This window comes from Myiozetetes cayanensis, unplaced genomic scaffold (genome assembly GCF_022539395.1).
Source record: "Myiozetetes cayanensis isolate MyiCay16 unplaced genomic scaffold, myiCay2020 scf32, whole genome shotgun sequence".
NCBI lineage: Eukaryota > Metazoa > Chordata > Aves > Passeriformes > Tyrannidae > Myiozetetes > Myiozetetes cayanensis.
The window spans coordinates 3,627,924-3,637,713 of NW_026087544.1; the positions used below are offsets into that span (position 1 = coordinate 3,627,924).

At 59.9% G+C, this 9,790-nt stretch overlaps 1 protein-coding gene across 1 annotated transcript; it reads right to left on the minus strand.

Annotated features, from left to right (window-relative positions):
- Positions 1 to 676: 676 nt before the first annotated feature.
- Positions 677 to 9,581, minus strand: PPM1J (protein phosphatase, Mg2+/Mn2+ dependent 1J). Its single transcript, XM_050326705.1, has 10 exons — positions 9,316 to 9,581; positions 7,944 to 8,070; positions 7,228 to 7,539; positions 6,632 to 6,744; positions 4,960 to 5,044; positions 3,352 to 3,470; positions 3,111 to 3,174; positions 2,822 to 2,929; positions 2,532 to 2,683; positions 677 to 2,278 (listed from the first exon to the last, which is right to left on the minus strand). The coding sequence occupies exons 1-10, from the start codon at positions 9,579 to 9,581 to the stop codon at positions 2,131 to 2,133; spliced, it is 1,494 nt and encodes a 497-aa protein (XP_050182662.1). The 3' UTR covers positions 677 to 2,130.
- Between the last annotated feature and the right edge of the window lie 209 nt (positions 9,582 to 9,790).

Sequence of the window (9,790 nt, forward strand, 5' to 3'; positions counted from 1 at the left end):
AGTAAAAAAGGGAACCACAGAGGAAGCTTTAAATGCAGCCTCTGCCTCCTTGCCTTATCCAGCAGCTCCCAGGCAGTGACCTGGAAAAGCAGAGCCAGTTCTCAGCCACCAGCACGAAAAGCATCGTGCCAGGAGAACAGGGCTGTGCAGACAAGAGTGGAGGGAGTATCAGGAGCACCAGGGGTACTGGATGGGTGTCAGTGGGATGTGAAACAGCAGGGATGCTTCCAGCAGACAGCCCACCTTCGAGGAAGAGGCAGATGCTTTTGGGGTACCTGAACTCCCAGAGAGGCACAGTCACAGGTTGTGGCTCCATCCACAGCCTGCCCTGCTCCCTCCCCCACAGGCAGGAAAACCATCAGCCTTTCCATCCCTCCATTCCCTGTATAATGTTCCCATCCACAGCAGACTGGCCACTGCCTCTGCCCCACAGCCAGAGCCAGGGAGCTGAGAAGCCCCAGGCAGCACCACCCAGAGACTGGCAGCACAGCAGGGGCTCCCACTGCCCACAGGACACTCCATGGGCTCTGACCAGTGCCAAGGCCAGAGGGACAGCAGCTCACACGGCTCTGCCTGGACCCATTTGCCTGCCTACATAAATTAATCAGAGCTAATTGGCTTTTAGGTAAGTCTTCTTTGCAGGAGCTCTGCATAGAAAAGACTTTGAAGCGGTGACTGCGAGTGGCAAAACCTTTATTTAAACACACAGTGCTACGCAAGGACAGGCTCCCGGCCCCGGCACCACTCCCTGCTCCCTTCAGCATGGATGCCAACAGGTTCAAATCTCACTGGGTAACTTCCACTTCCCGTTAAGTGCATCCAGTTTATTTACATCTCACCGGTTACAGGAGACAAACATTCATCAGAGGCGACACTTGACAAGAGCTGCCTGTGCCCAGTGACAGGACACAAACTCCCGGTGCCACAGAGCCTTTCCCAAACAAGGAACCACGGCCCAGCTCTTTCCACCTGATGGGAGGACAGTCCCTCACAGTTTGGGAGGACGCAGCGCTCTGCAGAGGTGCAGGAAATGGATGCTCCAGGTGGAGATCTGCGTGATGCAACGATCCCGTGCAGAGATCAACTGCTCCAGCTCCGCCCTGCACCACTTCTGAGATTATTGAGGAAAAGGAGGGAGCTGTCTGCCCCCGCCCTGGTCACACCAAGCTGCTTTTGTTGCGGGTTCCCAGCCCTGGGCTAAGCAGATCCACGGCGCAGTTAAGCTGTTAAGCTCGCCTGAATAGGGCTGCTCTGTGTGCGGCTGCTAATTCAGAACCACTCAGAAATATAGACATACATTCATAGACTCCCCACACCAAGAAAGGATTTAGATGCTTTCCAGCTCAGCTCTCCAGTCAGTAAATGACTGGCTCTAGAAGCACAGCAGTGATCCAAGGCATAGGAGGGTGGGGGCAGAACCTGTGGCACAGCCAGTGCCAGTGCAATGGTTCATCCCTCCCCGGGGCTCTGGGTGCTCTGCAGGGCTTGGTCACTGCTCCATCCTCCCAAAACGGAGACTGGGACAAGGTATGTGACTGGAACAAAGGTGTGAGGGGCTGGAAATTGGGAGCACAGAGCTGTGGGGGGCCATCGTGGGGCCCACTCACCACCACACCACCCACAACTGGATTTGTGCTGGGCTGAGCCAGCTGCCAGTGGGGTTTCACCCTCATCCACATCCCATCCAAGCCCCAGTGCCCAGCCCCAAGAGCAGCTTCAGTGTCACAGGGCAGGGGACAGGAGGTGACTGCAGCAGGTACAAGTGCCCCACCAGCCCCACAGCCATCACACGGGGCTGGAGCCAGCACAGCCAGGGCGAGGGGCAAAGAACACGCTGAGGACTCGGGGAGCCTTCAGACTTTTCACAGCATTGAGAAAGTAGCAGCACAGAAACATCCCTCAGCCCCAGCCTTCACTCTCCATCCAAGGCCTCTCCGTCTCCACCTGGGGCTGGGATGAGAGCAGGTGGAGGGGGATGCTCTGGACAGGGGCACAGACTGAGGCTCCAGGTTTCTTACTCTTCTTGTGGCCGGCTCAGGAAACAAGTGCTTAAGGGAGAGGTGGCCCTGAGGCAGCCAGTGTCCCTGTTCAGCTCCACCCAGGCAAGGCGAGCCTCAGGCTCTGTGGGCATCACGTGTAGTTGCCCGGGCCACCCAGAGGGATCACGAAGACGGAGATGTCATCACCAGAGCCCAGCCTGTCGTTGGCCAGCCGCCAGCCCCGCTCCTTCAGCACCCCCCGGGACCGCACCACCAGCTCCTGGGCCACCATGGTGTACCTGGGGACACAGCAGAGCATGGCTCAGCAGCCACCCCAGAGCCCCTGATGCATCATCCTGGCAAGGAAGGAGAAGCTGGAGCAGCCAGAGGTGCAGGGAAGGGTCCCTTGGAGGGATCCGAGCTCGGATAGGCACATCCAGGGGTCACTGCATGCGTGGAGCCCAGAAGGGTTCACAGCCAGGACACTGCTCCAAAGAGCCAGGCCAAGGGGAGGTGTTGGAATGCTCATCCCCCTGCCCACTCACAGCTCACCTGCAGGGGTCGTTGGGCTCGTAGCTCGTCAGCACCTCCATCACCACCCCGGCCACCTCCTTGTCGTTGGTGACATCCCAGAGCCCGTCGGTGCCCAAGACCAGAACGTCGTCGGGGCAGTGCTCGTACTGCGTGAGGTCGTAAACCCTGACCTGGCAAGCAGTGGGGGCAAGGTGGGAGGGTGAGGGGCAGAGAGGCAGAGGAGGCTCCCACTGCACCGGGCACACCGTGGATCTGGTCACGCCGCTGCAGGAACCACGGGGTGCAGAGCGGCTGGAAACCAGGCTTACCTCGGGGAAGCAGGACAGGAAAGGCTTGATGTGGATGTTGGAGCTGAACACCTTGAGGTCGTGGTCTCCCAGGCCCCGAGTGACCCCGATTGTGGCCATCATCCGAGCCTGGGGGATGTCGGAATCAAAAGAGAACTTTAGGTTGTTTCATCTCCACCTCCATTCCCAGATGAGAACTGGTGGCATTGGAGTGATGGCAGCACTACCAAAACCAAGCCCAAAACCCCCAAATCCCTGAGGGCAGGTGATGAAGCAACACCCACCCCCAAGCCCTGCCACAGCACTTCACCTTTTTGCCTTCCCCGTAGATAAGTGGGAACTTCAGGTCATCCTCTTCTATCTTCTTGTAAGCCCTGGTTAAAATAAGCCAAAGACAAGGTGTCAGCAGGTGAAGGCTTCCAGCAGCTCCCCTGCTTGCTCAGGACCTGGGTACCCAGCATGCCAGAGCCTCCTGCCCTGTGGAATGGGATGCTGGAGCTGGGCAGCCACCTCAGTAGGACCCCAGTGCCACCAGCAGGTTTGAGGGTTACCAGCCATTCATGTTCTGGTCCCTGTACAGCATCTTCTTCCCCAGCTCCTTGGGCTGGATCCTGCGGGGGAACTCCAGGTGGGTGAACTCCTTCCCCAGCAGCTCAGGCCTCAGCAATGCCTGCGGGAAGAAGGGGCGGCTCAGCCTCAGGGCTGGGAGAGTGGGATCTGTGGGACTGGTGGGCTGGTGGGACCTCAGCTTTGACATTCCATGGTGGAATCGCCTGCTCTGAAGCGACTTCAACAGGTGCTGATAAAGCAGCTTCAAACCACCCACGTTGTGCTCCCCCAGAGGGGACACCCGGGCTGGGGACAGCCATGCCAGCACCCAGCAAGGAGCTGAAGCTTTTACCCGGAGAGTTTTGGCAGACAAGGATCTCCAAAAGGAACCAAAACCTAGCAAATTCCAGCAGAAGCAGAAGCTGGAATTTGCCCAGGAGGAGTCACAGATGCAAACCCCCACCAGGATATCAGGGTCACAGCACAGGGCGTGGCACTCGCCCCGGGGGAAAAGAGGGATGGGTCTTTTCCAAACCAGTGTCCCGGCTGCAGCCATGAAAAGGGACAAACAGCAGCACAGAGCCTTTTCCATGGCAGCCCCAAGCCCTCCTGGAGCACAGCGTGCAGGGGACTGGGAACAGGGAGAGCTGGAAAATGCAGATGGGGAGTAAAGAGCCAAAAGAGAGGAGGAGATCCTTTGGGAAGAGAGCGTGGAGACCCCTGTCCCACTCCAGAGGAGCCCTGACCACAGCCTGGGCATCATGTGGCAGAGCATCATGTGCCTGTCCCCAGACAGTGCCCTGCCCCTCACAGCCAGCTGGAGAGGATCCCACTCACAGCAGTTTCCTCCTCTTGGTCATTCAAAAATAGATTCAAGAAAAAAAAACGCCTCAGTGTTTTTCCAAGTACGTTGCAAGCCAGGAAATCACATCCAGCAAGACTTTCTCCAACACAAACGCCTCCTCCCCTGTGCTGCCCTCAGAGAGGTCTTTATAGCCTTAAAAAGTCTCCCTGGGTGGCACTGGAGGGTTTGTCCAGGACAGGGACAGGGAGCTTTCAGGGAGAAAGCCAGAAACCCGCTGGCACACGTCAGCTCTGACTCCTCGGGGAGCAGCCAGGGCAGAAAGTAGGACTCAGCAGGAGCACAGCGGGTGGAGGGAGCAGAGCCACGCTCCTCCTGGTCACAGCAGCTCAGGCAGGGGATGCTCCCTGTCCCCTGGGCAGGAGCAGGGCAAGATGGACCAAACTGGCTCCGTGTGATCATCCCAATCCAGCCCCGTGCCAAGAGCCCAGGATCTCCAGCTCCTGGCTAGGCCAGGCTTGCAGTCACAGCCCCTCACACTGACCCTGCAGCAAACCAGGGCTCTGCCAGCCACGAGATGCCCCCACACCAGCTCCCTGCATCCCAGAGCCTCTCCTCATCCCAGAGCCTCTCCTCATCCCAGCCAGCAGGCTGGGATGGATAAGTGCCATCAGCAGGTCCCAGCCATGGGGCTCCTCCAGCTCCAGGACCCCACCATGGCAGCAGCCCAGCAGGCAGAGTGGGGGGGCTGGGAAGGAGCCAGGAGGTGGTTCAGCAGGAATGAGGTTAGAAGAAAGGTCTTTCTTACTAAAAACTGCAGCCTCTGCCTCTCTGTCTCTGGAGTAAACTCCCTGGACATTGGAATGATTTCCCCGTTACGGATGATAATGGCCCTGCAATGAAACATGGAAGGATGAGATTAGAGAGGAGAAGAGGAGACATGGGTGGGGAGCTGAGCCTGGCCCTCAAGGGCTGATTCCCAAGAATGGTGCAACCCCTTGCCCTCCTCTGCCTGCCCTCTTCCCAGCCAGAGCTGGGAGCTGCTTCCTGGCTCTAATATTCCCCTGGGCAGGCCATGGCATCCCTCCCACCTGCACAGGACAGGGGCAGGGAGGAAGGGAAAATGGGAGAGAAGCATGGGGCAGAGGGGAATGAAGCAGAGCAAACCGAAGGACAGGATGTGGTCAGAGAAGGAGCAGCACAAAGGTGGGGCACCCTCCTTAAGTGGTGCTGCCCTCCCACCCCCAGCACAGGGGAGGGGCAGAAATCTCCTGTGGCAGGACATGGGTGCACATGCCTGGCCCACACCAGCACTGCCACTCACTGCTGGGGCTGCTCTGATGGTTTGATGTGTTAAAATAACATAAAAGTCTAATCATGAGATGTTTCTGGGTATCATGGGGGGCTCGAGGATCTGTCCCACCTGCTGTCCCAGCTCTGGCTGTGTCTGATGCCCGAGGAGAGAACACAGACCCTCGCCCAGAAGCACAGTTACAGCCTCAGGACCCCTTGCACGCTGCCATCCTGCACAGCTGGTGCCTGTCTGCTGCTGCCATGGAGGGGGCCTGCACCCAAAAGCAGAGGCATGAAGGATCTCCTTGTCCTCTGTCCCAGAGCTGGAAGCACGTCCAGCCCCAGAAAACCGACCAGAGATTGTATTTGCTGGCCTGGCACTGCTGAGGACAAGGTAACCTGCAGTAAATACCCAGAGAAGCTGTGGATTCCACCTCCCTGGGAGTGTTTAAGGCCAGGTTGGACAGGGCTTGGAGCAACCTGGTCCAGTGGAGTGCAGTGAAACGAACTTTTAAGGTGCCTTCCAACCCAACCCATTCTGTGATCCTGTGATTAATACAGGGCAATTCAAACCAGCTTCAGCCTCACCATAAGTTGGACCTGCCTTCCTGCCACTGCCTGAGGATATGAGCACACCCAGGTGCAGTTACCCAGTAACCCACCCCAGGAAATGCACTTGGAAGTCAAAATTCTTGAGCTCCAAGCTCCCACTTGCACCTGTCTGCCCATAGATCTGCGTGGCCTTCTCCCAGAACAGGTCACTGGTGTGAAATGTGCCCTGAAACGACTTCTTGCAGATTTTTGAAAGCTTGGCTGAGGGCAATTTCCACTCCCCAGCTTGCAGCCCGGGTCAGCACCAGCAGCAGGGGCTGCAGTGATCCAGAGCCGTCTGGGAAAGCAGACAGGGAGCTGTGAGGAAGGAAGGGAGCAAGTCCCAGATTTTGGGAGGCGATTCTGCAGCCCTGCCTGTGCACCAGGCATGCACAGAGATCACAGCAGGGCACACTGTCCCCAAGGCACGCAGCAGGCAGGGGGTGGCTCTGCCCAGCTCTGCCACCTCCGCCCTCCCCAAGGCAGGGACAGAGGTGGGTGCTCCTCACCAGCCAGGCCTCCAGCACCACCCTGCTCTACCAGGATGCTCCCCAATCACCAGGAGAAAAGCAAGGGCTGCCCGGGGGGGGCTGTACCTGCTGTCACCAGCGTTGGCCACGTAGAACTTGCCCATGAGGTAGATGGCAGCCAGGGCACAGCAGCCCCCGGCGAGGTGCTGGGCTGCCCGCTCCTGCTCGATCTGATCGTCCTGTGGAGACACAGAGTGGCTGCTGGCAGGGTGGGTGGAGGGCCCCAAACAATACCAACTGCTCCAGCAGCATCTCAGCTCCAGGTGGGGAGCAGCAGCCAGCCAGGGTAGCTTTCTCCACACAGCCCAGGGGTGGGTGTAGGGCTTGGGGGGGTCAGGTGTCCCACGGGGCAGAGGGGGATGTGGCTTCACTGGGGCAATGGAGTGGGCAAGAAAGAGCAAGGCAAGAGGGGAATAGCTGGGACTGCTGGAACAAAGTGCAACAAAACCCTCCAGACCCACACAGGCCTGGGGCCCAAAGCCTCTGCGTCCTGAACCCCCCAAAAATGGGGCATCACAGCACCCTCTCCAAGATCATCCCTGCAGCCCCCTCCTCGCTCCAGAGCTGCATTTTGCCAGAGGGGACAAGCTGATGCAGACACAGACAGCAAAGAGATGCTCCAAGGGATGCTCTGGATGATCCCACAGGTGGAGGTTCCTCACCATGTGCTTGAAGGCGTTCTCGATGGCGCCAATCACCAGGCTCTCGTGGGACACGGCTTTCTCCAGGTGGAACCGTGGCACAGCATCGTTGGGGACCTCCCCATCGTCCTCTGTGGTTGACACCCGGGTTGGATCCACAGGGTCGTGTGGGAGGCAGATGGGAGGAGGGGAGGGGTCCTGCAGGATGTCCACGAGGTCCCGGAGCTGCTCACAGATGTGCACGTGGAGCTTCTCAGATGCCATGACAGCAGCACCACTGCCTGCATGGCCATCAAACAGGGCCCAGTAGTGGAAATAAAAACCCTTCCTGCCCTGCAGGGAGAAGAGGGGAGGTTAAACAAGCCTGGGAGGAAGCAGATGGGACGGGGAATTCAGAGCAGCTGGGGCCACCAGCTGACGGTGACACGGGGCTCTGCCTCAGTCTCGCAGGTCCCAGCGCGGGCAGGGACGATGTGAGCAGCTGACCAAGGGTGTCTGGACATGGCTGCTCCCTGGCTGGAGCCCAGCCCTGCATCAGACACCTCGTTCTGCCAGCAGCACTCCTCCAGCAGCCAGCTCCTCCAGAGGGGAGGCACCAGGGGCCACCACCGCAGCCACCTCTGCAGCCCACCGGGGCACGTGGGTCAGTGGATTCCCTGGGCCAGCCAGCCCTGGGGCAGTCCCATGGGAACCCTCCCTGCCGTGTCCCTGCCTGGCCACACCTCCCCGGCTCTCACCCCGTCCGGCTCCCCGACGCCTTCCCGGGACATCAGCCGGCCCCTCGGGCTGGGCCTCCTCTCCACAAACACCACCTCGCAGCACGCCTGGTCCTCATTGTGCTGGCTCTTCCCCGCATTTATCACCCTGTCGGGAGGAAATGAGCTGTAAAGGCTCTTTCTTTCGCATCATGTTCCAGTAAAGGTCACCCCATAGCATCTCATCCCCCCTAACCCTCCACTCGTGTCTCCGTGTCCCCAGGGATGCTCTCCACAGACGCTCCTGTCCTGTCCCAGCTGTCCCAGACCAATTGTGTGGGTTGATCTGGGGCCAGCAGCAGTGCTGGGTCCCACCCACAGCGGGGTCCAGGGGGAGAAGTTATCTGGGCACTCATCGAGGGAGGTGACCAGAAATAAGCTGTGTTTGCTGCCACAAGCAGAGCAATCACCCAAAAACCTGAACCAGCCTCACACACACACCCAGCCAGGACTCATGGACAGGATCACAGCCTCATCCACATCCCATCTCCTCTAGGGAGGGAGCAGGGGCGTCAGAAAAGGAGGGGAGGAGGAGACAGTAACGAAACCAGCAGGACTTCTGCAAAGAGATTCACACTGACTTTTCCCAGCCCGTGCTGACACAGCAGATTTCAGGTCTAGATTGCAGAACCTGCTCATGGGAGGAAGCTGTAAATATGCCCAACAGGGTGACTGTGCTTAGGGGACAGACTTTTCAAGTAGTTTGCAGAAAGAAGTCTTGGGAGACCGAAAAGGGTCGTTTTTGCTCTGGGTACTCCTGTCCCAGTATCTCCTGGGGCAAATTAACATCTCAAAAAGTTCTCTAGGGTATCGGGAAGATCAGTTTAAGGAAGGGATGCAGGACTGGGCTGACAATACTGAGCTGAGCGGCAGAAGACTTCAAACCGTGACCTTCTCCACATGCTTTCAGTTAGGGGTGAAACTCGCAGTGAGTGAAAGGAGAAGAGAATCAGACCCTTGAAGGGGAAGTCGCAATCAGTCCCGCTCCCAGGGGAAAGGCCCCAGCTCCCTGCTCCCCCTCGAGTCCTGCCAGAGCCGCCGCAGCTCCTTCGCCCTCCGTGTCAGTTCCCCATCGGTGACACCGCGCGTTGTGCGAAAAGCGCAGAAAACAAGAAAAGACAGAAGAGCCCTGAACACTCCCCCTCCCGGGGGATGGGTGAGAACACAGCGCCCCGCCGATGCTCTCCCACCGCGGTGCTGGAAAAGGGACACGCGCAGCTCACCGCGCGTCGCGACCCACTTTTGCCCCCGAGGTCCCCGCTCCGGTGCCGAGCGCTGCCATCCCGCCCTCTTCGGGCTGTAAAACCCCGCTCCCAGCCCCGCTCCCGCTCCCGCTCCCAGCCGCGGTCCTTACTCGGCGTATCCCGTCCTCCAGGGCAGGCGGCGGCGGCCGTCGCGGGGGCTCTGCACGGCCCGCCCGGTGTGATCGTCGGCGCGGCGCAGCTCCTCGGGCGTCAGCTGCAGGAAGGCCGGCCGGCAGAAGGTGGCGGTGGCGGGGGGCGATCCTCCCCTCCCGGCCCCAGCCCCGCCGCCCCGGGGTTCAGCGGGGGTCTGCGCGCCCGCCCCCGCGCCCAGCCCCGCCGCCAGCTGCGCCACCGCGGCGCGCACCCGCAGCAGCATCCCGAGCGCGGCCAAACCCAGCCGAGCGGGGCCGAGCCGAGCCCTCCGCCCCGCCTCCCGCCCCGCCGCGGTGCGGTGAGGTGCGGTGCGGTGCGGGTGAGGGGGGGTGTGGTGTGGACCAGGCGCGGCAAGCTCAGCGCCGCAGCGCGGACGCGCATCGCCCGCCGCTATCCCGCAGTCGGGAGGGGGGGAGAGCCCTCCCGGGGAAT